This window comes from Cucurbita pepo, chromosome 16 (assembly GCF_057944985.1).
Source record: "Cucurbita pepo subsp. pepo isolate OVF chromosome 16, ASM5794498v1, whole genome shotgun sequence".
In the NCBI taxonomy this organism is placed as follows: Eukaryota; Viridiplantae; Streptophyta; class Magnoliopsida; order Cucurbitales; family Cucurbitaceae; genus Cucurbita; species Cucurbita pepo.
The window spans coordinates 1,644,238-1,671,816 of NC_141813.1; the positions used below are offsets into that span (position 1 = coordinate 1,644,238).

The 27,579-nt window shown below is 37.7% G+C and overlaps 2 protein-coding genes and 3 non-coding genes across 5 annotated transcripts; 2 read left to right on the forward strand and 3 right to left on the reverse strand.

Annotated features, from left to right (window-relative positions):
• Positions 1-1,447: 1,447 nt before the first annotated feature.
• Positions 1,448-1,522, reverse strand: TRNAN-GUU (transfer RNA asparagine (anticodon GUU)). Its single transcript has one exon. It is a non-coding gene; the product is annotated as a tRNA-Asn (tRNA).
• Positions 1,523-8,815: 7,293 nt separating this feature from the next.
• On the reverse strand, positions 8,816-8,889 carry TRNAN-GUU (transfer RNA asparagine (anticodon GUU)). The gene has a single exon. It is a non-coding gene; the product is annotated as a tRNA-Asn (tRNA).
• Positions 8,890-12,148: 3,259 nt separating this feature from the next.
• Positions 12,149-12,231, forward strand: TRNAL-CAA (transfer RNA leucine (anticodon CAA)). Its single transcript has one exon. It is a non-coding gene; the product is annotated as a tRNA-Leu (tRNA).
• A 4,788-nt stretch (positions 12,232-17,019) lies between these two features.
• LOC111777160 (large ribosomal subunit protein uL2my, C-terminal part) lies at positions 17,020-22,328 on the forward strand. The gene is made up of 3 exons (XM_023656626.2): positions 17,020-17,174; positions 17,292-17,427; positions 21,680-22,328. Exons 2-3 carry the CDS (start codon positions 17,313-17,315, stop codon positions 22,195-22,197), a joined length of 633 nt encoding a protein of 210 aa, XP_023512394.1. The 5' UTR covers positions 17,020-17,174; positions 17,292-17,312; the 3' UTR covers positions 22,198-22,328.
• Positions 22,329-25,303: 2,975 nt separating this feature from the next.
• On the reverse strand, positions 25,304-26,198 carry LOC111777161 (protein MKS1-like). Its single transcript, XM_023656627.2, has one exon. It carries the CDS (start codon positions 26,166-26,168, stop codon positions 25,335-25,337), a length of 834 nt encoding a protein of 277 aa, XP_023512395.2. The 5' UTR covers positions 26,169-26,198; the 3' UTR covers positions 25,304-25,334.
• Positions 26,199-27,579: the final 1,381 nt, after the last annotated feature.

Sequence of the window (27,579 nt, forward strand, 5' to 3'; positions counted from 1 at the left end):
TTCTGTTTCTCATCTCTCTCCTCTCTGCAGCTATTTTCATCGTTTTCCTCCTCTAACTCTTTGTTGGACTCTCTGCTTCTTTTCCATGAAGTCTCGTGGCTCGTAGATGCGCAAAATGACACATCTATGAGCTTCTTAAAACCTAAAAATTGAATATGGATTCCGACGATACATGACGTTATTCAAGCGTATAAAGCTTACCTCGCGTGTATGTGGGATCGTCGGTGGTCATTTTCGTGTCGTGAACCAAGCATTTCAACGTCGAGTTTGGTCATTGTAGGTGTGCGTTCGTGGTTTTGGATTGTTAGGTTATGTTGTATGTTGCTTATTTATAGCATAGTCACCCATTATAAATAGAAAAGCTATATATCCTTGGGTTGGACGAATTATCCGAAGAGGATCGCTTAACCGTAGCATGAGCACGAAAAATTTTGCGTTTCTTATCACAACCTTTTTTTCGTAGCAGAAGTATTTACGGGTTCCCCGGGGAAATACGTTGGGCTAGCAGAAACAATTAGAAGGTTTAAATTAATCCTTTCCGGAGAATTAGATGGTCTTCCCGAACAAGCCTTTTATTTGTTAGGTAACATCAATGAAGCTACTGCGAAGGCTACGAACTTAGAAATGGAGAGAAAAGTGAAGAATGACCTTAAATCTTAGTGTCCTGACTCCGAATCGAATTATTTGGGCTTCAGAAGTGAAAGAAATGATTTTAGTTACGAATAGTGGACAAATTGGTGTATTACCAAATCACGTAAATTGTCATAAATAGTAAATACCGTTATATCGGTTAAAGCTATATATATATGGTAGATAGTTATATATATTAGATGGTTATATGTGGTAAAGCTATATATAGTAAACTGAACTATCTATGTATACATATATATCCCTTCAGCTTTGAAAATGTACTTTTTCTGTATTCTCTCTTACGGGAAATACCTGAAGTTATAATGCAAATTCTTTAGCAAGAGTTCTTCTTGCATTTTCTTATCGAGTGTGTGCATTGTTGTGCGATCCTACCAACTGGTATCAGAGCTAGGTGAAATTCACCACGATCTGTGAAGATGAAAAGTTCAAAGATTGGAATTGAGAAGTTTGATTTATCCGATTTCAGATTATGGAAGATGAAGATTGAAGAATATCTTTACCAGAAAGATCTTCATGAACCCCTGTTGGGGGTAAAGTCGGATACCATCACCATGAAGCAGTGGAAGCTCAAGGACCGATAAGTCTTAGGGTTGATCCAGTTGACGCTATCTAAGAACGTGGCGTTCAACATCATCAAGGAGAAGACAATGTCATTATTTGATTAAATTAAGCAAGAACCTTATAGCCCAAACCTAAAATAAGACAATTCAAGGGTCAAAGTTATGATTCATTCAATAGAAAATGTAAGACAATAATATTATCACAAGTCGCTCATAAGGAAAACTAGATTACCAATAACTAGAAGGAGGGTTTGAAACCTCCGACCTTGTGGTTAACAGCCACACGCTCTAACCAACTGAGCTATTCCAGCCAATTATTTATAATTGTCCGAGCCCACCACTAGCACATGTTTTATGCTTTAGCTCGTTACGTATCGTCGTTAGCCTCACAGTTTTAAAAGGAATCTACTATGAAGAGGTTTTCCAGTGTCCTGGTTGGCAGTCTACTAGGGAGAGATTTCCACACCCTTATAAGAAATGTTTTATCTTCTCTCCAATCGATCTGGGATCTCACAATCCACCCTCTTTGGGGCCAGCGTCTTTGCTGGCACACTGCCTGGTGACTGGCTCTAATACCATTTGTAACAGCTCAAGCCCATCGCTAGCAGATATTGTCTACTTTGGCGCATTATGTATCATCATCAGCCTCACGGTTTTAAAATGCATCTACTATGAAGATTTTTCCACACCCTTAGAAGAAATGCTTCCTTACTCTCTCCAACCGCTAGTAGATATCTTCCATTTTGCACTGTTATGGATCGTCGTCAGTCTCACAGTTTTAAAACGCGTCTATTAGGGAAAGGTTTCCACACCCTTTTAAGGAATGATTCATTCCCCTATTGAATCAACGTGGGATCTATTAATTGGTAGTCAGGATCGCCGAGTGGTCTAAGGTGCTAGACTCAAGTTTTGGTCCTCCCACTTCTGACACAATTCAAATTATTGTTAGTCTAATGGTTAGCAAAATATCTTTATTTAGCATCAAATGATATGAACTTCTGAGATCTTTTACCCTTCCAATTTAATTACAATAAATGGTGATGTGAACTATGAGAATTTCTCTACTTACGAATTTGCTAAGCTTTCGTTCCACGAAGTTGCTCCAAATATTACCGGTTGTCGTTCCTATTAGAGAGTTGATTTCATTTTTAATCCTAAGGACTAGGCGCAGCCACTCTGAGCTATGAAGCCGAGGGGTTCTTTTTGCTGCAAGTTGACGTGTGGCGCAATAAGGCGCTGACGCGTGTGCAGTCTGGGTGCTGGGCTATTGCATGTAGGTCTTAAGTAATTGGGCTTCGCCATGGACTGTCAGGTTTTGGGCTGCAGGCATTGCGGGTTGGGTGGGCAGACGTGGGATCGCGGGTGCTGGCCTGCTGAGCTAGGCTCCGGCGTTGGGATGGGTTGGCTTTTATAATTGGGTCGTGTGCATGTGTTGGACCGAACCAATGGATTGGCAATGGGTTGTGGGTTTGAGTCTGACCCAAATTCGGATTTGGATCTAGATCCGACGGATTCGTCTTCTTCGCCCAACTCAACACAATTTTATGGTTTTCATCTTTCTCCTCTCTGGGGCTATTTCTTGATGGTGTTAATATAACACATGCAGAAGAAATTTGGATCTTAGGTGCAACCAAGTTGAGCTATGAAGCCGAGGGGTTCTTTTTGCTGCAAGTTGACGTGTGGCGCAATAAGGCGCTGACGCGTTTGCAGGTAAATTGGGTCGAGGCGCGGGTCAAGGGACGATTGTTGGATCGCAACATGGGTGTTGGGCTATTGTAGGTGGGTCTTAGGTAATTGAGCTTCGCCATGGACTATCAGGTTTTGGGCTACAAGCGTTGCAGGTTGGATGGGCAGACGTGAGATCGCGGGTGCTAAGCCGCTGAGCTGAGCTACAAACAATGGGTTGGGTTGGGTATTATAATTGGGTCGTGAGCGTGTGTTGGACCGGACCAATGGATTGACAGTGGGTTGTTGGTTTGAGTCTGACCCACATCTGGATTCGGATCTAGATCTGACAGATTCGTCTTCTTCGCCTGACTCAACGCAATTTTCTAGTTTTTATTTCTCTCCTCTCTACAGCTTATGTCTTGATGGTGTTAATATAACACATGCGGAATCAATTTGGATCTTAGGCACTCAAAGTACATCAATTATAGTAAATTAGCTAGCATGTTCATAAGCATTAAAACTCAAGGAGTGGTACTAAACTTCTGTAGTTCAAATTTCTTTTTCCTCACGAACCGGTTTCAAACCACCACTAGTGTCTTCCCTGTTAGGTTATGGAGCCTGATGCTTATTTATAGCTTGGTCAACGGTTATATCCGGTAAAGTTATATTTGGTAAAGCTATATCCGGTAAAACTATATATGGTAAATAGCTATATATAGTAGATGGTTAAATGGGGTAAAGCTATATATAGTAGATGGTTAAATCGGGTAAAGCTATATATATTAAATAGCTATATATAGTAGATGGTTAAATCTGGTAAAGCTATATATAGTAAATTGAACTATATATATATCCCGTCCGGTAGAGCTTTGAGATGTACTTTCTATTCTTTGTACTCTCTCTTGTTGTACATACCTGAAGTCATCAATAAAAAAATCCTTTTAGCTAGAGTTCTCCTTGCAATTTTCTCTATCCCATTCTTTGTGTTCATCTAGATCGAGCGTGTGCGTTGTTGTGCGATCCTAACAACTGGTATCAGAGCTTAGGCGAAATTCACCACGATCTGTGAAGATGAAAAGTTCAAAGATTGGAATTGAGAAGTTCGATGGATCCAATTTCGGTTTCTGGAAGATGCAGATTGAAGATTATCTGTACCAGAAAGATCTTCACGAACCTCTGTTGGGGGTGAAGCCGGATACCATGACCACAGAACAGTGGAAGCTCAAGGATCGACAAGCCTTAGGGATGATCCAGTTGACGCTATCCAGAAACGTGGCGTTTAACATCATCGAGGAGAAGACAACGTCAGATCTGATGAAGGCGCTGTCAAATATGTATGAAAAACCGTCGGCTATGAACAAGGTGTATTTGATGCGTAGATTGTTCAATCTGCAGATGTCTGAAGATGGACGTGTTGCTGATCATATAAATGAATTCAATATGATCATAAGTCAACTGAGTTCGGTGGAAATTAATTTCGAAGATGAAATTAAAGCGTTGATTTTGATGTCATCCTTACCCGAGTCATGGGATACTGTTGTTGCCGCAATCAGCAGTTCCCGACGATCTGATAAACTAAAGTTTGATGAAATTCGAGATGTAGTTCTCAGCGAAAGTATTCGCAAACGGGAAACTGGAGATTCATCAGGCAATGCTCTCAGTGTTGATCGATGGGGAAGAAGCAAATCAAAGAGCTCAAACAAACATGGACGTTCAAAATCAAAGAATCGGGGAAAATCTCCAAACAAACCCAACGTAACGTGTTGGAGCTGTGGGGGAAAAGGACACTTTCAGACAGATTGTACAAAACTGAAGAAGAAGCAGAATCATAAATCTGAAGATGATGATGATTCTATATATACAACAGAAGATGCTGAGGATGTTTTAATCCTTAGTGTGGACAGCCCAGCTGAATCCTGGATTTTGGATTCAGGTGCATCGTTCCATTCGTCTCCAAGTAAAGAATTGTTTCGAAATTTCAAATCAGGAAATTTCGGGAAGGTGTATCTTGCCGACAACAAAACCTTGGAGATTGAAGGAAAGGAAGATGTCTCCATACAAACTCCAGCAGGAAATCAGTGGACATTACAAGATGTCAGATACATTCCTAGTCTCAAGAAGAACCTGATCTCTATTGGTCAGTTGGATAGCACAGGCTATGCAGCAGAGTTTGGAAAGAGTTCATGGAAGATTGAGAAGAGCGCCATGGTTGTTGCACGTGGCACAAAATTCGGAACCTTATACACTACTGCAGAGTGTATAAACATGACTGCTGCTGCTGAGAGTGCTTCCAATTCAAGTCTATGGCACAATAGACTTGGACATATGAGCGTCAAAGGAATGAAGATGCTGACAGCGAAATGAGCTTTAGGAGGCTTAAAATCTGTTGATATGGGTCTTTGTGAGAGCTGCGTTATGGGCAAACAGAAACGAGTTAGTTTCACAAAGGCTGTCAGAGAACCGAAGAAAATGCGGTTGGAAATGGTCCATACAAATGTCTGGGGACCATCTCCAGTTTCATCACTTGGTGGATCAAGGTATTATGTCACCTTCATCGATGACTTCAGCAGGAAGGTATGGGTTTACTTTCTGAAACACAAGTCAGATGTGTTTACCACCTTCAAGAAGTGGAAAGCTGAAGTTGAAAATCAAACCGGCTTGAAGATCAAATGCCTGAGGTCTGACAATGGAGGAGAGTACAACAAATCAGAGTTTATAACATTTTGTGTAGTTGAGGGAATTAGATTAATAAGAACAATTCCCAGTAAGGCAAGACAAAATGGTATTGCAGAAATGATGAACAGAACATTGAATGAGCAAGCAAGAAGCATGAGGATTCATTCTGGACTGCCAAAGACATTCTGGGCTGATGCTGTGAACACAGCAGCATATTTGATTAATAGAGGGCCGTCAGTACCCTTGAAGTTCAAATTGCCCGAAGAAGTATGGACAGGAAAAGAACTCAAGTACTCTCACTTGAGAACCTTTGGTTGTACTGCGTATGTTCATGTTGATCCAGAGAAGAGAGATAAGCTTGATGCTAAGGCTGTGAAATGCTACTTCATAGGCTATGGCTCTGACATGTTCGGGTACAGGTTTTGGGATGAGAAAAAAATGAAAATCCTAAGACACTGTGATGTGATCTTTGATGAAAATGTGTTGATGTTGGAATATTGTGGTTGTGCAAAGCCTCAATTGATATGGTGCCATGAAGACCATGAAGATGCTCATGGTCGTTTGAGAATGAAATTCTTGGTTGACTAGATCAGTCTCCAAGTGAGAGAATTGTTAGATTATGGAGCCTGATGCTTATTTATAGCTTGGTCAACGGTTATATCCGGTAAAGCTATATTTGGTAAAGCTATATCCGGTAAAACTATATATGGTAAATAGCTATATATAGTAGATGATTAAATCGGGTAAAGCTATATATAGTAGATGGTTAAATCGGGTAAAGCTATATATATTAAATAGCTATATATAGTAGATGGTTAAATCTGGTAAAGCTATATATAGTAAATTGAACTATATATATCCCGTCCAGTAGAGCTTTGAGATGTACTTTCTTTTCTTCGTACTCTCTCTTGTTGTACATACATGAAGTCATCAATAAAAAAATTCTTTTAGCCAAAGTTCTCCTTGCAATTTTCTCTATCTCATTCTTTGTGTTCATCTAGATCGAGCGTGTGCGTTGTTGTGCGATCCTAACATTTCCTACTATTCTCCGGCCTTAGAACAGGATTGTGGAATCCGTTGAGTGACTTAACATTCCCTACTATTCTCCGGCCTTAGAACAGGATTGTGAAATCCGTTGAGTGAGTAAACTTGGAAGGGATTTAGTATATGTGAAGAGAGAGTTAAATATGAAGGCTCATGCAAATTTGAGATTACCAAATTTTGACACTCAAAATTTCACTCAAATTTGTGGGATTATGTGACAAACATGCAAGTTTGGTTAAACCATATATTGACACTCAATATTCCACGCACTCAAACATGGATTTTTCCATTAAGCGAAGTCAACCTTTTGACTTTTTCTGTTTTAATTCAACAATTAATTTCAAATTAAAGTAATATTAAATGATTAATTAAACAATTTAATTAATATTTAACAGTAATTCAAATTTCAGCACATATTGATTATGAATCCCTATTCATAATTGAAATATTTAAATCTTATTTAAATATCACCAGTTCTCTCTTTTTGTTAAATTCGTAATTAAAACAAAAATGCGGTTAAATATATCATATATATTTAGCGCGTATTCTCTAATTTGAATTCGAACACTTCGAACTCATTCGTCACATTGTTCTATGGTTTAGTTTGATATGAGCTAGCAAGGGGACCTAATGGACCTATAGATCGATCATAGGCTCCAACGCTCCGAGATTAACCAGCTAAACTCATTAACCTTGTTAACTAACATTCGTTAACTACTAGGACACTTCACTATAGCCTAGTAGTTGCACTCCCATCACTATAGATATTTTTCTGTCCATTTGATATAACCATGATTAGTAAGTCAATTTTTCACGAGTGGTTCGTAACTACAGATGGGTCAATTTACCGTTTTACCCCTGAAATTACTACTTGTTTCTTATGTCCCACTGATCCTCTAATGAACAATTGGTTTGTGGTCCAACCACTAAACCGAATCCCTCTCAGGCCAATGAGAGGGTGGGGCCTCTTGTTCAAGACCTAGAGTTAATACTTAAGGGAACAACCTCTCTACTATCCCTAAAAGCGGGTAGGAGTAAATTCCATCTTGCACCCTATGTCCCCGGCTATTCACCTAGTCTTACCCCTGAAATGGGAGGCTAATTGAGTCGGCGAACTCGAGTCACTCTCACTCATGTAAATCTAAGGATAATTCCGAATAAATAGGAATTCATAGTTAACTCAGGATTAAAATTGGGTTACCTTGGTCATCAAATGAAAAAATTAGTCTCAACAGTAAACGACACTATAAAGTGAGAGTGATTTTCTTCATGGTTAGATTTTATGCAATACTCATTGCATAGGACGCCCCCACTCACATGTCTCCACATGTACAATTTAGTGATCGCATTGTTTATATCATATACAAAAGTGGGCCGCATCCATAGTGTCTCCAGGATAAGGTACTCAGCCTTATCCCTATACTATAGATCATTTTGACTATATACTTAAACTTGATCCACTCTTATGTCTCTATGTATAGTTCAAGTAATCATACTATAGCTAGAGTGTTCTTAGTTTATTGGATTTAGATTGATGATCGTAAAATTTACTTTATTCAAGAACAATCTTTACCCAATAAACATCAATAATAACTTTATTGAAAATAGAATATGTTTTTGTTTACAAACTATGAGTTTTATAACATAAAACCCAACATTTCTAAAGTTCTTTCTCATCGTTTTCCTCCTATAACTCTTTATTGGACTCTCTACTTCTCTTTCACGAAGTCTCGTGGCTTGTAGATGCCTAAAACGACACATCTATAATCTTCTTTAAACCTAAAAATTGAATCTGGATTCTGACGACACATGACGTTATTCAAGCGTATAAAGCTTACATCTCGAAAAATTGAATCTGGATTCTGACGACACATGACGTTATTCAAGCGTATAAAGCTTACATCTCGTGTATGTGGGATCATCGGTGGTCTTTTACGTGTCGTGAACCAGCGTTTCAACGTCGAGTCTGGTCATTGTAGGTGTGAGTTCGTGGTTTTGGATTGTTAGGTCATGGAGTATGCTGCTTATTGATAGCTTAGTCAACCATTATAAAAAGCTATATATGCTAAATGAGATATACAGTAAATTGTCTTTTGTTCAAAGATTATAAAAGGTTTGTATAGTAAAAAGCTATATATGGTAGAAAGTTTTATAGAGCAATTATATATACCAATTTAGATACCTCTTATAACTAGTAAGGAACACTCAAACACCATCGCTAGAAGGAGGGTTTGAACCTCCGACCTTGTGGTTAACAGCCACATGCTCTAACCAACTAAGCTATTCCAGCCAATTATTTAATATTTTTCGAAACCACCACTAGTAGATGTTATCTGCTTTGGCTCGTTATGTATAGCCGTCAGCCTCACGGTTTTAGAACGCATATACTATGGAGAGGTTTTCCAGCGTCCTCGCTGGCAGTCTACTAGGAAGAGGTTTCCACACCCTTATAAGAAATGTTTCATCTTCTTTCCAACCGATCTGGAATTTCACAATCCACCCCCTTGGAGGCCCAGCGTCTTCACTGGCACACCGCCTAGTGACTAGCTCTGATACCATATCTCAAGCCCACCATTAGCAGATATTGTCCACTTTGGTGCCTTACGTATCACCACCAGCCTCACGGTTTTAAAATGCGTCTATTAGGAAGATTTTTCCACACCCTTAAAAGAAATGCTTCCTCACCTTCTCCAATCGCTAGTAGATATATTCCATTTTGGCCTGTTATGCATCGTCGTCAGCCTCACAGTTTTAAAACACGTCAATTAGTGAGAGGTTTCCACACCATTATAAGGAATGATTCATTCCCTTCTCCAACCAATGTGGGATCTATTAATTGGTAGTCAGGATGGCCGAGTGGTCCAAGGGGCCAAACTCAAGTTGGGTGGTTATATCATAAAATGATATGAACTTCTTAACTATTTTACCTCTTTTCGAATTTAATTACAATAAATAATAAGCAAAAGAGAGTGAAGAAAAAGCTAAACTATGATCATCCTTGTAGCATACATTGTCATCATCAACACTTCATAATCATCATAAAACGTCATCGTATCGTCATACATCAAACAATTGCCTAGCATATCCTATAGTAAGGCTACTTACTTGGTTGGCCTTAGCTGACGTTTCTCTACTTTCAAATTTGCTAAGCTTTCGTTCCTCGAAGTTGCTCCAAACGTTACCTGTTGTCGTTTCCTATTATATCATTCATTTCATTTCATTAACATTTCACATTTATAATGTAGTTTAACTTGAACTCATGAAATAGTGCATCATACTAGCAATATTTATCTTAATTATGGTTAAATAAGCTCCGATTGGGTAAAAAACGTACGGGTCGGTGTCAAAATTGCCAAACCTAGCGTTTTAAGCCTGAGGACTATGCACAGCCAAGCTGAGCTATGAAGCCGAGGGGTTCTTTTTGCTGAAAGTTGACGCGTGGCGCAATAAGGCGCTGACGCGTGTGCAGGCTAAATTGGGTCGAGGCACGAGTCAAGTGTCGATTGCTGGATCGCGGCGTGGTTGTTGGGCTGTTGTAGGTGGGTCTTAGGTAATTGGGCTTCGCCATGGACTTTTCGAGTTTTGGGTTGCAGGCGTTGCGGGTTGGATAGGCAGACGTGGGATCGCAGGTGCTGGGCTGCCGAGCTAGGCTGCAGACATTGGGTTGGGTTGGCTATTATAATTGGGTCTTGAGCTTGTGTTGGGCCGAACCAATGGAATTTTGGATTGTACGTTATGGAGTCCCTTGCGCATTTATAGCTTAGTCAAAGAAAATATATATATAACAAATAAAGTAAATTGTTATAAGCCGTAAGTAGCTACCTATGGTCAAAAGAACAGTAAACAGTAAAGCTATATATGGTTGATAGTTATATATAGTAAATGGTTATCTTTGGTAAAACTATATATAGTAAACTAAACTAAACTCTATAAATATATTAGGTAGAGTCTTGCATTTTCTTTTGGATCGAGTGTGTGCGTTGTCGTGCGATCCTAACAACTGGTATTAGAGTTAGGCGAAATTTGCCATGATCTGTGAAGATGGAAAGTTCAAAGATTGTAATTGAGAAGTTCGATGGATCCGATTTCGGTTTATGGAAGATGGAGATTGAAGATTATTTTTACCAGAAAGATCTTCACGAACCCCTGTTGGGGGTAAAGCATAATATCATGAACACGAAGCGATCCGATCTCGATTTATGGAAGATGGAGATTAAAGATTATTTTTACAAGAAAGATCTTCACAAACCCCTGTTGTGGTAAAGCATGATATCATGAACATGAAGCGATCCGATCTCGGTTTATAGAAGATGGAGATTGAAGATTATTTTTACCAGAAAGATCTTCACAAACCCCTGTAGGGGTAAAGCATGATATCATGAACATGAAGCATGGGTGGAATGCGTTGCCGTGCGATCCTAACAACTGGTAGTCTTGTAGTTTCTTCTAGATCGAGTGTGTGCATTGTGAAGCAGTGGTGGAATGCGTTGCCATGCGATCCTAACAACTGGTAGTCTTGTAGTTTCTTCTAGATCGAGTGTGTGCGTTGTCGTGCGATCCTAACAACTGGTATCAGAGCTAGGCGAAATTTGCTACGATCTGTGAAGGTAAAGCATGATATCATGAACACGAAGCAGTGGTGGAATGCGTTGCCGTGCGATCCTAACAACTGGTATCAGAGCTAGGCGAAATTTGTCACGATCTGTGAAGATAGAAAGTTCAAAGATTGGAACTGGGAAGTTCGATGATCCAATTTCGGTTTATGGAAGATGGAGATTGAAGATTATATTATTTTTACCATAAAAATCTTCACGACAAGGGTAAAGCTTTAAGACACTCCCTCCTAAGGAACACTTGATTGGTAAAGAATTGGGCTCAAATTTCGACGCAATTCAAGGGTTATGATTCGACAGAAAATGTAAGACAATAATATTTTTGAACCTCCAACCTTGTAGTTAACAGCCACACGCTCTAACCAACTGAGCTATTCAAGACAGTTATTTAAAATTGTCCAAGCTCACCACTAGTAGATGTTGTCTGCTTTGACTTGTTACATATCGTCGTCAGCCTCACGATTTTAAAATGCCTCTACTATATAGAGGTTTTTCAGCGTCCTCATTGGCGGTCTACTAAGGAGAGGTTTCCACACCCTTATAAGAAATGTTTCATCTCTCCAACCATCTGGAATCTCACAATCTACCCCCTTAGGGGCCCAGCAACTTCGCTGGCACACTACTTGATGACTAGCTCTGCTATCATTTATAACATCTCAAGCCCATCGTTAACAGATATTGTCCACTTTGGTGCATTACGTATCACCACCAGCCTCACGATTTTAAAATGCATCTAGCAGGAAGATTTTTCCACACCCTTAAAAGAAATGCTTCCTCACCCTCTCCAATCACTAGCACATATCTTCTATTTTGGCCTGTTATGGATCGTCGTCAGCCTCACAGTTTTAAAACGCGTCTATTAGTGAGAGGTTTCCACACCATTATAAAGAATGGTTCATTCCCCTCTTCAACCAATGTGGGATTTATCAAAAAGTAGTCAAGATGGTCGAGTGGTCTAAGGCGCCAGACTCAAGTTTTGGTCCTCGTAAGAGGCGTGGGTTCAAATTCCACTTCTGACACAATTAAAATTATAGGGTGAAGAAAAAAAGCTAAACTATGATCATCATTTTAGCATCCATCGTCATCATTGTATAACTCATACACATCATCATACATCATATTAATAAAGCATAAAGGACACGTGCCTAGTTGCACGAGCACATTTCGTTGTAAATCAAACAATTGCAGAGCCTATCCTATAGCAAGACTACTTACTTGGTTGGCCTTAGCCGGCGTTTCTCTACTTTCGGATTTGCTAAGCTTTCGTTCCTCCTTAGCCGGCGTTTCTCTACTTTCAGATTTGCTAAGCCTTCGTTCCTCAAAGTTGCTCCAAACGTTACTGGTTGTCGTTTCCTATTATAGCATTCATTTCATTTCCTATTATAGCATTCATTTCATTTTATTAACATTTCACATTTATAATGTTGTTTAACTTGAATTCATGAAATAGTGCATCATAGTAGCCTTATTTATCTTAATTATGGTCAAATTAGCTCCGGGAGGGTAAAAAACTTTGGGGTCGGTATTAGAATTTTCAAACCGAGCGTTTTAAGCCTAAAGAATACGCGCAACAAAGCTGAGCTATGAAGCCGTTGACGCTGTTTCGATAATCAGCCAGGGAAATCCTTCTTATCGGTGAGAGGAAATCTTCAACAAGAGGTTGTTGGAAGAAAAAAATAAAATGCTTAAAAATAACAGAGAGAAGCTGAAATTTTAACTGCGCTTAAAAATTTAATATTCAGATTTCCTATTTAAATATAAATTATCCTAAAAATGGCTGGAGAGTGGCCAACTAAATCAGTGTCACTCCCTACATGCGGTCTAAAAGTTTGGTATCCATTCGACGTGTTTGTCAAATGGTCAAACGGAGGTATTATGAAAAGTTTGGTGATCCATTCGATGTGTTTGTCAAGTGGGTTGTGGGTTTGAGTCTGACCCAGATCAAGATTCGTATCTTGATCCGACTAATTCGTCTTCTTCGACCAACTCAGCGCAATTTTCTATTTCTCATCTCTCTCCTCTCTGCATTTATTTTCGACGTTCTTCCTCATCGTTTTCCTCCTCTAACTCTTTATTGGACTCTCTGCTTCTTTCCCACAAAATCTCATGGCTTGTAGATGCACAAAATGACACAACTATGAGCTTCTTAAAACCTAAAAATTGAATCTGGATTCCAACGACACACGACGTTATTCAAGCGTATAAAGCTTACCTCTCATGTATGTGGGATCGTCAGTGGTCTTTTGCGTGTCGTGAACCAAGCGTTTCAACGTCGAGCTTGGTCCTTGTAGGTGTGTTAGTCTAATGGCTAGCGAAAATGAATAACATCTACTACACCCTTGTCGTTGGGTTGTTATATCATATCAGAACTTTTTATTTAGATCTTTTACCTTTTCAATAAAGGGTGATGTTTAGATATAAATAATAAGCAAAAGAGAGTGAAAGAATTATCCTTAAACAAACAAAAGAAAGATAGCAGATTTTGGGAGAGAAAAATTGGAAATGGTCTTCTGTCAAGAGATAGAAAAGTTTGGTAAGTTAGATCTCCTTTTCTTTTAGATAGAAAAGTTATTTTACATCTCTTTTTCAATTATTTAAATTTTAGTTATCTTACCAAAATCAAACTTGGTTGAAAATTGCCAAAAGTACATATTGTTTTTTTAGGTAAAGGCGAGGCGCTCATGTACGGTTGACGGTGACATTGTAATCAAAGGCTGGGGCGCATGTATAGGATAGTTGCATATTTAAAATTCCTTGTCTTGGTTAGGATAGGGTGTTTGCATCTCATTTATTTAAATTATTTAATTTGTAATTGTTTTATCTTATTTTGAACTCCAGCATGATGTTTGAAACACACAAGTCCGACAGTGTTTTCTAATGTTTTAACGTATTCTGAAGTTTTAAACTTTTTCGCTAATAAAGATGAGCATTCTTAGAGTTATATTTTGCATTAAAGATGAGCATGAGACGTTAGTGGCGACTCTAGATATGTGGAAATTTAGGGTCGTTACACTATCCTATAGTAACACTAATTACTTGGTTGGTCTTAACCGGCATTTCTCTACTTTCGGATTTATTAAGCTTTCGTTCCTCGAAGTTGCTCCAAACGTTACCGGTTGTCGTTTCCTATTAAAGCGTTCATTTCATTTCATTAACATTTCACATTTATAATGTAGTTTAACCTGAATTGATTAAACAGTGCATCATACTGGTCTTATTTATCTTAATTATGGTCAAATCAACTATGGGAGGGTAGAAAACGTAGGGGTCGGTGTCAGAATTGCCAAACCGAGTGTTTTAAGCCTAAGGACTATGCGCAGCCAAGCTGAGCAATGAAGCCAAGGGGTTCTTTTTGCTGCAAGTTGACGCGTGGCGCAATAAGACTCTGACGCGTGTGCAGGCTAAATTGGGTCGAGGCGCGGTTCAAGTGTCGATTACTAGGTCGCGGCCTGGGTGCTGAGCTATTGCAGGTGGGTCTTAGGTAATTGGGCTTCGCCATGGACTGTCAGGTTTTGGGCTGCAGGCATTGCGGGTTGGATAGGCAGACGTGGGATCGCGGGTGCTGGGCTGTTGAGTTAGGCGGTAGACGTTGGGTTGGGTTGGGTTGGCTATTATAATTGGGTCGTGAGCGTGTGTTGGGCTGAACCAATGGATTGGTAGTGGGTTGTGGGTTTGAGTCTGACCAAGATTCGGATTCGAATATGGATCCGACTGATTCGTCTTCTTCGCCTGACTCAACGCTATTTTTTGGTTTTCTTCTCTCTTCTCTCTACGGCTATTTCCAAAGTTTTTTCTCATCATTTTCCTCCTCTAACTCTTTCCACGAAGTCTCGTTGCTTGTAGATGCCTAAAACGACAGATCTATGAGCTTCTTAAAACCTAAAAATTGAATCTAGTTTCCGACGACACACGACGTTATTCAAACGTATAAAGCTTACCTCTTGTATATGTGGGATTGTCGGTGATCTTTTTCGTGTCGTGAACCAAGCGTTTCATTGTCGGATTTGGTTGTTGTAGGTGTGAGTTCGTGGTTTTGGATTGTTAGGTTATGGAGTCTGCTACTTATTTCTAGCTTAGTCAACGATTATACATAGTAAAGTTATATACTATGACATATAAAGTAAATTGTCATAAATAATAAATAGCTTTGTATACTAGAAAACTATATACGGTAGATAGTTATATACAGTAATGGTTATATATGGTAAATAAACTAAACTATATATATCCCTTAGGTATAGGGTTGAAAATGTACTTTTCTATATTCTTTCTTACTGAAGTCATCAATACAAATTCTTTAGCCATGAGTTCTCTTTGCATTTTCTCTTTTCTTTCTTTGTGTTCATCTAGATCGAGTGTGTGCATTGTTGTGCGATCCTAACAACTGGTATCAGAGCTAGGCAAAATTCACCACGATCTGTGAAGATAAAAAGTTCACAAACTGGAATTGAGAAGTTCGATGGATTCGATTTCAGTTTATGGAAGATGGAGATTGAAGATTATCTTTACCAGAAAGATCTTCATGAACCGGTTGACCACGACCACGACCACGAAGTAGTGGAAGCTCAAGGATCGATAAGTCTTAGGGTTGATCCGGTTGACACTATCCAGAAACGTGGCGTTCAACATCATCAAGAAGAAGACAACGTCAATATTAAAATATGATTTGGATGCTAATTATATGGTTGAAGTTGTATCTTTTTTCAACTAGTCGAAGCTACCCTAAAAAGAACTAAAAATTATAACACACGCTCTAACCAATTAAGCTACTCTAGCCAGTTATTTATAATTGAGAGCCCACCATTAGTAAATGTTGTCTGCTTTGACTCGTTACATATCGCCATCAGTCTCACCGTTTTAAAATGCATCTACTATAGAGAGGTTTTCTAGTATCCTCGCTGGCAGTCTATTAGGGAGATGTTTCCACACTCTAATAAGAAATGTTTAATCTTTTCTCCAACTGATCTGGGATCTCACAATCCACCCCTTAGGGGCCAGCATCTTCGTTGGCACACCGCCTAGTGTCTAGCTCTAATACCATTTGTAACAGATCAAGCCCACCACTAGCTGATATTGTCCACTTTGGCGCATTACGTATCACCATCAACCTATGACCATCACTTTAGCATGCATCGTCATCATTAACACATTGTAAAACATCATCATACATCATATGATCATCACTGTAGCATGAAGCGTTAAAACTAATATTTAATAGAATTAAAATAATTCTTGTATCATAGACAAATTAAAATATAAAAAAAAAATATTTGAAATTAGAATGACAATATTTTATGCTATTTAAATATAATTTAAATAAATATAATATATAATATATTATATATAATATTAATGATTTTAATATCTAATATATTAAAATAAATTAATTTATATTTAAAAAAGATATCTCTTTTGAGATATTCCCCCATTCACTATGTTAAATTTTTCTAATTAAAAAAATTTAATTTAAGGTATAAAATATATTAATTATAAAAGATTCACCCTAATAAATTTATAAAATTTGTTTATATTCTAGTTTATAAATAATGTATTAATTTTTTATACTTTAATAAATTTTTTATTAGTTTTAATAAATATATGAATTTTAATTTAACCTTCCAAATAAGTCCGAAAAATTTTAAATTAAGTTTTAGGCTTATTTCATAATTTTTAAAATTCAATTTATATCAAATAAATGTATTAATTATTCCAAAACACAAAATTGTATTTGAAAAAAAAAAAAAAAAAAAAAAACCCGGTTTTGTTTAAGTATTTGAAAAAAATCGGATCGGTTTTCTGTTTGGTAAAAAACCCAGAGAAAACCGGTCTAACATTCACTCAGTCCATTACTTCTTCCTAGTCCTCGTCTCTGGATCTGGCGAGCAGCGGCAGCCGAAAGCCACAAAACCCTCTCCGGCCGTCGTATTTTTCTTTGCTTTCTTCGCGATCTCATCTCTTTGAGGTATTATTCTCTAATTTTCTTTCCCTTTCGTTTCTTCATTGCAAGTGTAGATTCTTATGCTTTCGATTTCATGGCTGTGATTTCTGTAACCTTACATTTCGTTTTGATTATATGAAGAAACTCAAAGTACCTTGAATTATGGCTATGAAATCCGCGGCCTCGGTTGCTCTTCGGGGCCTCAGGAGTTTCTCTTCCAGAAGTTCTATTTCAGCTCCGATCAATAAGGATCCGAACGCCGACCTCTTAGTTTCTGGTAAGTCCTTCTTCTCAGTTCTACGGCTTTCTTTGTGTTTACTTTCTTCGTCATTTGATTTTGAGTTCAAAGATTTCATTCTGGTTGGAATGTTTGTCTATTGTGAAGCGTATTGTGATTTGATTGCTTCCTTTTTATTCTCTGGATCGCAGAATGTTAATGTACATTTTTGGTTTTTGTTACTTTCTTCATTTGTTACGTCCGAAGTACTGAATCTCTGGTGTAATTCTGAACTCCGAAAGGGTTTTATTGATTGATTGATTGATTGATTGATTGGTTCTCGTCAATTAACGGTTTCATCTTCTAAGGAAATTGAACGCTTTTGTTTTGTTGTTTGGGTTAAATTGTTTTTTCCATTGGGAGAAAATGATAAGCTTTTGACTGTTATACTAGGAAAGGGCTTTTAGAATGTTCCATGTGCTGGGAAGCAACAATTCTAGGTGGTCACTTGGCTATATAAAGAAGAACACAACTGTAATTTGGAGCCCTTTCTCTGTAACTTTTGTTTTCTTCCAAGGAAACAGAATTTTCTCTGAAGAAAGTTGTACAAGGTTCCCAAAAGAAGCAAATAAAAAACCAATCTAGAGACAAAAACTTACAAGAAAAATTCAAACCATCCAACAGACCTATTGAGATCAATACAAACCAAACGAAACAGAAAAAGGACATCCCTACCACTCAAAGTGTCGCACAAAGCTCAACCGTCATAGCGTAAGCCATCGCAAACTACAGTGAAGCTAATCACTAATCTTTCTCTCCTTCACCAATGAATAACAACAATCTTTAGTTTCCATAGCAACATCTGAACTCCGACCCAAGGCTACAGCCTCATGGCGTAAGCTATTGCAAACTACAGTGAAGCTAGTAGAGAGGATTACCGTGTCTTTGATGCTGAATAGCCTTATATTCTAAGCTGAATAGCCTTATATTCTAACTGAAGCCTACAAAACCTTTCTGCACTTCGTTTTTTTTTTCTCTTCTTAACTAAGAAACTATACATACAATCTAACAAAAGGTGGAACAAATCAGTCTAGGGGCAGTGGGGCCTTCCAATTGTTATTAATAAGCACACCTTTTGTTAATGATAACTTTTCTACTCGTGCTCATTTCGGTTCTTTTTGTAATGGTGTTAAGCTCGACTCTCATGGATGTGCTCAAACCATCGGAAATTCTTTAGAGCTTTCTAACTTTCTACACTTGCTTTTCAATCAGCAGCCTTTTCTCTTCTTATTAATCAAGGCCGATGTTTTTGGCTCAACTTTATTTGAACTTTCTATGGTGCACTTGGATTGGAAGAAACCAATGAATATTTGTGGGAGAAGACCAAAATTTCTCTTCTTTTATGGATGTAGGCTTAACAATCTCTTGTAACTATTTATTTTTGGATTTCTTGGCTAATTGAAGAGCTTTTCTGTAATCTTCTTTAACTTTGGGGGCTGGTTCTTTCCCCCCTCTTTTGTATATTCACTGTTCTAATGTAATGTCATGTTTCCAATAAAAAAGAATAATAATGCAGACCCCACCCATAAGCCTTAAGCACTTAAAAATTACTAAAATACTCTTCTTATTGTGACAATGAAGCTTGAAGACAAGACAATCTCCAACTTAAGAATCACCCATTGAGAATTAACCCAGCTTCCTTTCGATGCTTCTTCAAAATTTTAGAATTGTGAGATCCCACGTCGGTTGGAGAGGGGAACGAAGTATTTCTTATAAGGGTGTGGAGACCTCTGCCTAGCAAACACGTTTTACAACCGTGAGGCTAACGGTGATACGTAACGGACCAAAGCAAACAATATCTGCGAGCGGTGAGCTTGGGCTTTTACAAATAGTATTACAGCCAGACACCTGGCGGTATGCCAGTGAGGACGTTGGGCTCCCAAGGGGGGTAGATTGTGAGATCCCACATTTGTTGGAAAGGGGGAACGAAACATTCCTTATAAGGGTGTGGAAACCTTTCCCTAGTAGATGCGTTTTAAAATCGTGAGGCTGATGGCAATACGTATTCGGCTTGGGCTACTACATGAATATTGCATTACCTTTAGTCTATTTCCACTTAGGACCTCAACAGATCTCACTTTAATGCCACAACTTCACCATTTTCTGCAAAGGACCAGCGTCAACGCATACATCCTCTGAAATCATCTTGATACTACACTCTAGATAATTAAAACTTTGAAAGCTAAGCCCTTAAAAACTCAAGAGAACATCCCACCATCTGCAACCATGCTTCTCCTCTTCATTTCTAATCTTTCCTTCTTTTTTCTGGCCTTTCTTTTCCATCTTTTTGTTGATCTAAACCAAACCCTTTCATACAAACTAACTGAACCAGCTGAATCTGGATGCTAATAACTCAAAATCAAAACTTGAATCTATTTATCTTCTGCATCACTCTTTTTTTCTTCTCCTTTTTTTTTTTTTTAAAAAAAAAAAGAAAATAACATGACTCTTCATTCAGCTCCTTGGACCTTAGCCACCCAACCTTCCACATAAGAAATTTCATTAGCAAAGAACCTGTAAAATGGACCTTTACTACATTGACCACTTCCATTGATCAAAGCAAGGCACCTAAGCGAGACTCTTCATCCTTTCAATATACAGCTTCTGCAATAACTTTTTCTGTTCTGGTGGCTCCTTTTCTTTAGGTTGATCTCTTTTTCCATAGTCTTTTGTACGAATTGTCCTTAGAAAATAATAATAATGATGATTGTAAATGTGGATGACAATATATATGAAATGAATTATGCTTAGCCTAATGTTTTTGGAGGAGAAAGCTATACAAAAATTGATACATTCTTGAGATAATATGGCTTTGGATTCTTGCAATGATTTAAAGTATGACTTGGCATAAATCACCCTCAAGCAAGAGAATTGTGCTTCACCTCTATGTGAGGTGCACACCTGGTGCTTTTTAGCCATGGATTCTTTTGGGGGTCTTTGGCCCAAAATTGTTGGGTTTTGGTTTCATTAAACAAAGTCTTACCATCTCCCGATAAGAGCCTTCATTTCCTAAACTTTCTGTTATTATTTTTTTCATTGTTTTACTTCTTTGTATATGGTTTAAACCTTGTAATTACAGAAGTGTCCATATTTTATGCATAAGTTGCTTTTTGATCTAATTTTTAATAAAATGTTTTACTCAAAAACTTATCCATAATATCATTAAAAGCATAAGGACTAAGTCTATGCAAATAAAAAGGAAAAACCAAACGCAGAGGGATCTCTTCAAGTTAACGCTAGCAAGAAAAGTCCCCATGGAAGAACAAAAAAAAAAAACAACCCATCCACTAATCAACAATTAATTGAACATTACCCCAAAAAAATAAAATTGATTACATTTGTAGAATGAAAATGGACTTGACAGATAGCCCAAATTTCCTACTACTGCTTTGGCTCGCTATGTATTGCGGTCAGTTTCATGATTTTAAAATGTGTTTGTTAGAGAAAAGTTTCCACACTCTTATAAGGAATGTTTCGTTTCCCTTTTCAACTGACGTGGGATCCCACAATCCACCTCCTCTGGGGCCAGCATCCTCGCTGGCACACCGCCCGATGTCTGGCTTTGATACTATTTGTAACAGTCTAAATTCATCACTAGCAGATATTGTCGGCTTTGGCTCGTTACGTATCGCCGTCAGCCTCATGGTTTTAAAACGCGTCTGTTAGGTAGAGGTTTCTACACTTGAATGTTTTGTTTCTGGATCTCAAAAAATATATGCAAATTCTTTCCAAAGTCCCATCTATCTTTTTTTTCTTCGGTTCCTTTCAGACCAAATACTCCAAAGAATAGCTTTGGCCGCATTTCTTCATCATAGTTTAGCTTTTTTTCTTCAAGTTCGTAGCTCATAAGTTGAATTTATTCTCAAGCTTTTATCAAACACCCATGCCAAAATGAAAGTCTTGAAAAGCTGTTTTCAAATCTTACCATTGTAAGGACAGTGAATAGATAAGTGAAATTAATCTTCACCTGCTAAAGACAGTGGCTGAACTGAGCTATTCAACGTCAAAGCAAGGTACTTCCAACTCAATGTTGTCCTCTGTGTTAAGTTTACTCAAATAAGCTAGTTTTTGGAACAGAAAAGACCGATAATTATCTTCTTTTTTTTTTTTTTTTTTTTCTTTTGCTTTCAATTATTATTATTGCTACATGATCACCTGAAGAATGAAGAAACCTGGACAGATGAGAGATTACTGAAGAATGTTTTCTTCTAGTGTCATTATGTTAAGATTACTTTTACGTCATTCTTATCAGATATAGCTGGGACATATGGTCGGACATTACGTGAACGAATGACAAATTACATGGCTACCCTTGACATCAATTCACAAATTGGAAGCTGTATGCCACTTTCTGCTATGCGCATTGGTACGATTATCCACAACATCGAGATGAATCCAGGTCAAGGCGGGAAGCTCGTGCGGGCAGCAGGAACATGTGCAAAGATATTAAAAGAGCCAACGTCAAGATACTGCCTGGTGAGACTCCCATCAGGTACAGAGAAGTTGATCGACTCTAAGTGCAGGGCGACAATCGGTCAGGTGTCTAACCCAAGCCATGGAACCCGAAAACTGAGAAAGGCAGGGCAAAGTAGGTGGTTGGGTCGACGACCAGTGGTTCGAGGAGTGGCGATGAACCCGGTGGATCATCCTCATGGAGGAGGTGAGGGTAGGAGCAAGAGTAGTGGGAGCTTTGGGAAAGGGTCTCGCACACCCTGGGGGAAGCCAACTAAGTGTGGTTACAAGACTGGACCTCTCAAACGCAAAAAATAGAGCAACCAGTTGGAGAGGATAGTGTGAAATGTTCTCTTTTTAGGCTTTTTTGTAATTTGTACTTTTTGCTTAGAACAAAAGAATATTGCTTAAATTTAAAAAGTTTCGATAATATCTTTAAATTTAATATATATTTATCGTTAGTATCCTCATTTTAATTTGAAAATAACACGTGCAATTTTTACATACAAAAAAAAAAAAAAAACGATTAATCATCAAATTTAAAAGAGTTAACAAAGGAATATCATTTTAGATTGTAACCGATTTAATGGATCATAATAAAAATGGTAACCTATCTTAGATTATAACCGATTTAATCGATCATAATAAATACACATATTTTCTTTATTCAATCCATACTTTTTGTAACGACCCTATTTCTTTATTAAAAATAAGGTTGTCACTACATGTTAGAACATGTGCAGAAACATTCATTTAAAATATTTTGTAACCTATATTATAGTCTTAACATTTTTAAAATAAAAAAATAAAAAAAATCTTTAACTTAACATTTTAAAAATAAAAAAATAAAAAAAAATCTTTAAAGCAACAATGTCATGGAATAAGAGAGTGGAGTATAAATGATTTGAGCTTAAACAAAATAAAACAAGCTTATCTAACCTATGGGTTACCAAACGGACATGAATGTGACTTGAGTATCTTAAAAAATACTTTATTAGTAACGATATTGTTGAGGTCAAAATTATGGAGAGACCTATCATTTTATAAAAACATCAAGACATGACCTTAAACTCTTTTCCTGTTCGGACAAGGTTGGATGAGTAGTACTTCCCTACACACTGTCTACGCATCGGCACATAGATTCACTACATACCCTCTAAGTCTGGCTCATCAGGTTAGTGCACCCTCATGCTACCGAACACCACGGAGGGAAAGGACCCGCATAATATCATGACGAACATAAATTTTGTAAGGTATGGATTCGTACTAATCATAATGGAGAATTCTCCCGATGCATATGACACAAAAAAAATTGCATGAAGTCACCATAGCTTAAAATCATGACATAAGTTATGATGCAAGTCAAACATTCATTCATTAATGACATAACGAACCTAAAAATCATGCATACTTAATTCCTCATAAATCTTTTGTACTTAACATAGCTGGTGTATGGAGGTTAATGCATCACAGGTTATCAATATCATAAACAGAATTCTACAATATGATATAATCTTATTATAGCATAGCTTATAAACCTGATATAGCACAATAGGGCATAACATATCATCATACATCATACAATTCGTCCAACCGAACCAACAGTAGAGCCACTTATGTAGCTGCTTAACCTGAAGTCATTATACTTCCTTATTGCTAGCTCGAATTTGCCTGAATTTAAAAACGATATATATTTAAAGTAAATTTTGAAGAAAATAAAAGTCAAGATGGTTGAGTAGTCTAAGGTTAACAAGATAGTTATCCAATTAAAAATTGATAACGACTTATACCGAAAACCTTTTCATCTCTGTGTGGGCTGATAATTCTTGAACTCTATGGATACGTTTGTTTTACGACGGAAAGAACGCATGAACCAACTCAACTTATTAAGTTATTTATATATTCGAACCCAACTAATGAATTCTTTTCATACGCTACGTACTAACAAATCAATATGGGAAACTATTTTTGAAAGGTTTTCCAGTCTCTTTGGTAGTGTTTCATGTTTTGGTAAGAAGGTTTCGTTAACAACTACTAGAGAATTCCATTAGAAGGTAGTAGACTACACGTTTTAGTCCTCATAATGCATAGAGATAATGACATCCTCGTTTTCTATCTCATCAACAATGTTTCCATTGAGCGTATCTTCATCTGTTGGCAAGGGATTAGGGTACTCAGATCTACTTGGATTTTCAAAATGTTATATATTTACTATTAGTTCTTGATTATAGGTCATGATGGCCGAGTGTTCTAAGGTGTCAGACTCAAGTTCTAGTCCTTGTGAGAGGGTATAGGTTCAAATCCCACTTTTGGCCCGTTATGTATAGTCATCATTCTCACGGTTTTAAAACGGGGTTTTTACACCCTTTTAAAAAATGACTATGGAGAGGTTCACTCTTAGAATGCTTCGTTCCCGTCTCCAACTGATGTGGGATCTCACAATCACCCCATTCGGAGCTCAGCTTTCTCACTAGCACACCACTCAGTGCCTAGCTCTGATACTCACGGTTTTAAAACGCGTCTACTAGGGAGAGGTTTCCACACCCTTATCAACAACCGAGGTGAAATCTCACACTAGGGGTGTTCATACGAAGCAATAACCCAACCAACCTGAAGTACCCAGCTCAAATTATAAAAGTTGAGTTGGATTAAAATAAATTTCTCGTTCCGATTGAACTACAAATTTCAATCGACTCGTGAGTTGATAGGTTTTTTTTGTTGAGCCAACCCGACCAACCAAAAAAGAGGGTTTCAACCCTACTCTACTTTTAAGATTATTATAAAAATTAACAATATTTGATATTTAAACTCGATGAGAACCCAACCGACAACCCATGGTTACTCTATTCGAGTTGCTTGGTCACCAATCCAACTAACCCAAAATTTCAAGTGAATAAAAAAAAAAAAAAAAATTCAACTCAACTTCATCGATACACATCCCTACCAAAAACATTCATCGGATCACGTAATAAAAAAAAATATTTTATAAGAGTTTAGTAGGACGTAGGACGTTTCGTTAGCGATATTGTAATTTGAAAATAAAGACATCATAAAACTAATTAAATATCATGCATGTCGAAAAGTCAACAATTCTACACATAAAAGACCAATATTTTAGACCAAATTAATTTTTTTTTTTAAAAAAAAAAATCTAATTCATATAGCAATTAACAAATAGTCAACCTTGGATCCCATTCCCTAATTAATATCATAATATATATATATATATATATATATATATATATATATAAATTAAATAATTAGAAATTTTAATTTATCTCTTTAATACTACAATTAGAAATACCAAATATAAATGAGGTGTTAAAAATGGTATTTATTTATTAAAAAAAAACAAAAATTACATTTTTTAAGGTAATTTAACGAATTGGCAAAAAGGAAAAATGTCGTGAAAAAAAAAAAAAAAAAAAAAAAAAAAAAAAAAAAAAAAAACTTAGCTAGAAATCAAAGAGATTGTTGAAAAGATTTGGTGAAGAAATTGGGGAAAACAGAGCAGAAGGGCTTGGCCAATGAGGGCTCAGCTCCTGAATTAACGAATACGACAAATTTTGAAGCTCAGTCGCCGGCGAGAAAAACCCTGTCGGAATCGGAGCAAGACTCGCCGGAGCCGGAGATAGGATTCCAGGGGTTTGCCATAACTCCACCGAAATCTCCCCCAAATCCATCATCTCGCTAACGTCGATTTCTCTTTCTCTTTCCGGTCGGGGACTGGCTTTCTCGATTGCGGCCAGCCTCGCCGCTGGGGAGAGATCGCCGTCGGGGGCGGCGGCGCCGGAGGAAGAGAGTCCAGTGAGTCGTTGGACGACGGACATGAAGTTGTTCTCTGGGACGTGGATGACTTTAGGGGAGATGTCGTAGATGATGAGTGGCTGAGGCCATTGGGTGGCGCCGGCGCCGGGTGGGAGAGGTGGGCGTCCGGCTGGGGGAATCGGTTGAGGGTGTGGCGGCGGCTTCTTGATTTTGCGGGAATCTTGACTGACGCGGAGTTGCGGCGGACGGGGACCCTGTAGCTGGATCTCCTTCTTTCTGGGGCTGCCGCCGGCGGGATATCCCGGCGGGTTCATGGCAGATCTGGCGGAGGCGAATCGGAAATTGATCGGAGAAAATCGGGAATTTCGGTCAATTTTGGGGCTGTTTTGTATTGAATAATTGGAGGATAGTTGAGGAATATCGTTGGGGGAATTAAATAATATTTTTATTTTTGGTTTTTTTATATTTATATTTTTGTGACAAAAATATTGTTTGTTTGACTTTCTATTTGTTGACTTCATAAATGCCAAGGAAACTGTATTAGGTGGAAACTCCCTACCAAAATTAATTTTTTATTTTCCCCATTGACTCTAATTTTATTTTTTTAAAGTCTCTCTCGCTCGGGCTAACCCAAAATTTTAAATTTTGAATTGGTTCGATTGGTGAATTGAACCATTGAAATAGGGTTCCGAGTTGTTGGGTTGTATTTTTTTTATTATTTTAAAAAATATATTTTTATTTACCGTGCATGTTACATTAATATCTGAATCTCATAAAACTTAAATATTAAATAGAAATCAGATATTACTAACATCGGTTAAGGTAGGGTAGGGTTTGGGTTGTAACTTTATTTTCGAGTTGGTCGAGTTGACTTGACCAAAATAATGTCAACCCACGAACCAACATGAATATAAAGTCCCCCTTAATCGAAGCTCGTCTCGTTTCTCTGGAGCACTCGAACAAAGTACACTCTTTATTCGACACTTTAGTCATTTTTTTTACTACACCTTCGAAGCTCACAATCTTTGTTTGATATTTGAGGATTCTATTTTCATGACTATGTTTAGGGCATGATTCTGATACCAAATTTGGAATCACGACTCTCCACAATGGTATGATATTGTCCACTTTGAGCATAAACTCTCACAAGAAGAATACACCTCCTTGTAGTTTAATCCATGTTCTTGAGTATATCCTCGAACCACCAATCATGCTTTATGCTTCTTGACATCTCCTTTCTCGTCACACTTCGTTTCGAAGATCTATGTTAAATACCATGTTCTGTTTCTTTCTAAAGCTTCAATTTTTTCTTTCACGTCTCTCCTCCAAATTTGATTCCTTTATGCTTCTTCATAGCGGACGTGATCATCTCCACTACTAAAAGTAAGGTATAGTTCACACTAAAAGTAAAGGTCGTCATCTTCTTCAACATTGGCCTCATTATCATTTCAAACTAATTCAACGACACCCTTTTGTTGAGGTGAATACGAGGTTGTAAGTTGCATTCTTATCCCATTTTTAGCACCAAAAATTAAAAGTTCCCCCCCACGATAAGAGGTTGTAAGTCTCTCTCGTCTCACGTGTAACGTGTAGTGTCTCAAATTCCTTCCTCAATGCCTGTAATTGAGCTCACATTCAACCTTGATATTTATTCTTATAGAGTTCCATACATGGTCTGTAATAGCCCAAAAATGAATAGGTAAATAAACAAATAAAAATTAATACTTCACTGTCTATATTTCCTCGATAATCCCTCCTGTCATACATTTTCCGGATAATCTCTCCTCAACCCACCTCACATTTACAGATGAATGAAACTGAAATGAAAAATGACATATTTTTTTGAGAAAACAGAAATGCCTCGCATCATATTTATAGGAGATGGATTTACAGGAGATGAAGAAGATTTATATGGGAGAGAGATTTGAGATT

Excerpts from the sequence above, each read along its gene's own strand:
- LOC111777161 (XM_023656627.2), bottom strand. The coding sequence starts at position 26,168 with ATGAAGTCAACAAATAGAAAGTCAAACAAACAATATTTTTGTCACAAA.
- LOC111777160 (XM_023656626.2), top strand. The coding sequence starts at position 17,313 with ATGGCTATGAAATCCGCGGCCTCGGTTGCTCTTCGGGGCCTCAGGAGT. Across the intron at positions 17,428-21,679 it reads CGCCGACCTCTTAGTTTCTG|ATATAGCTGGGACATATGGT; the intron begins GTAAGTCCTTCT and ends CATTCTTATCAG.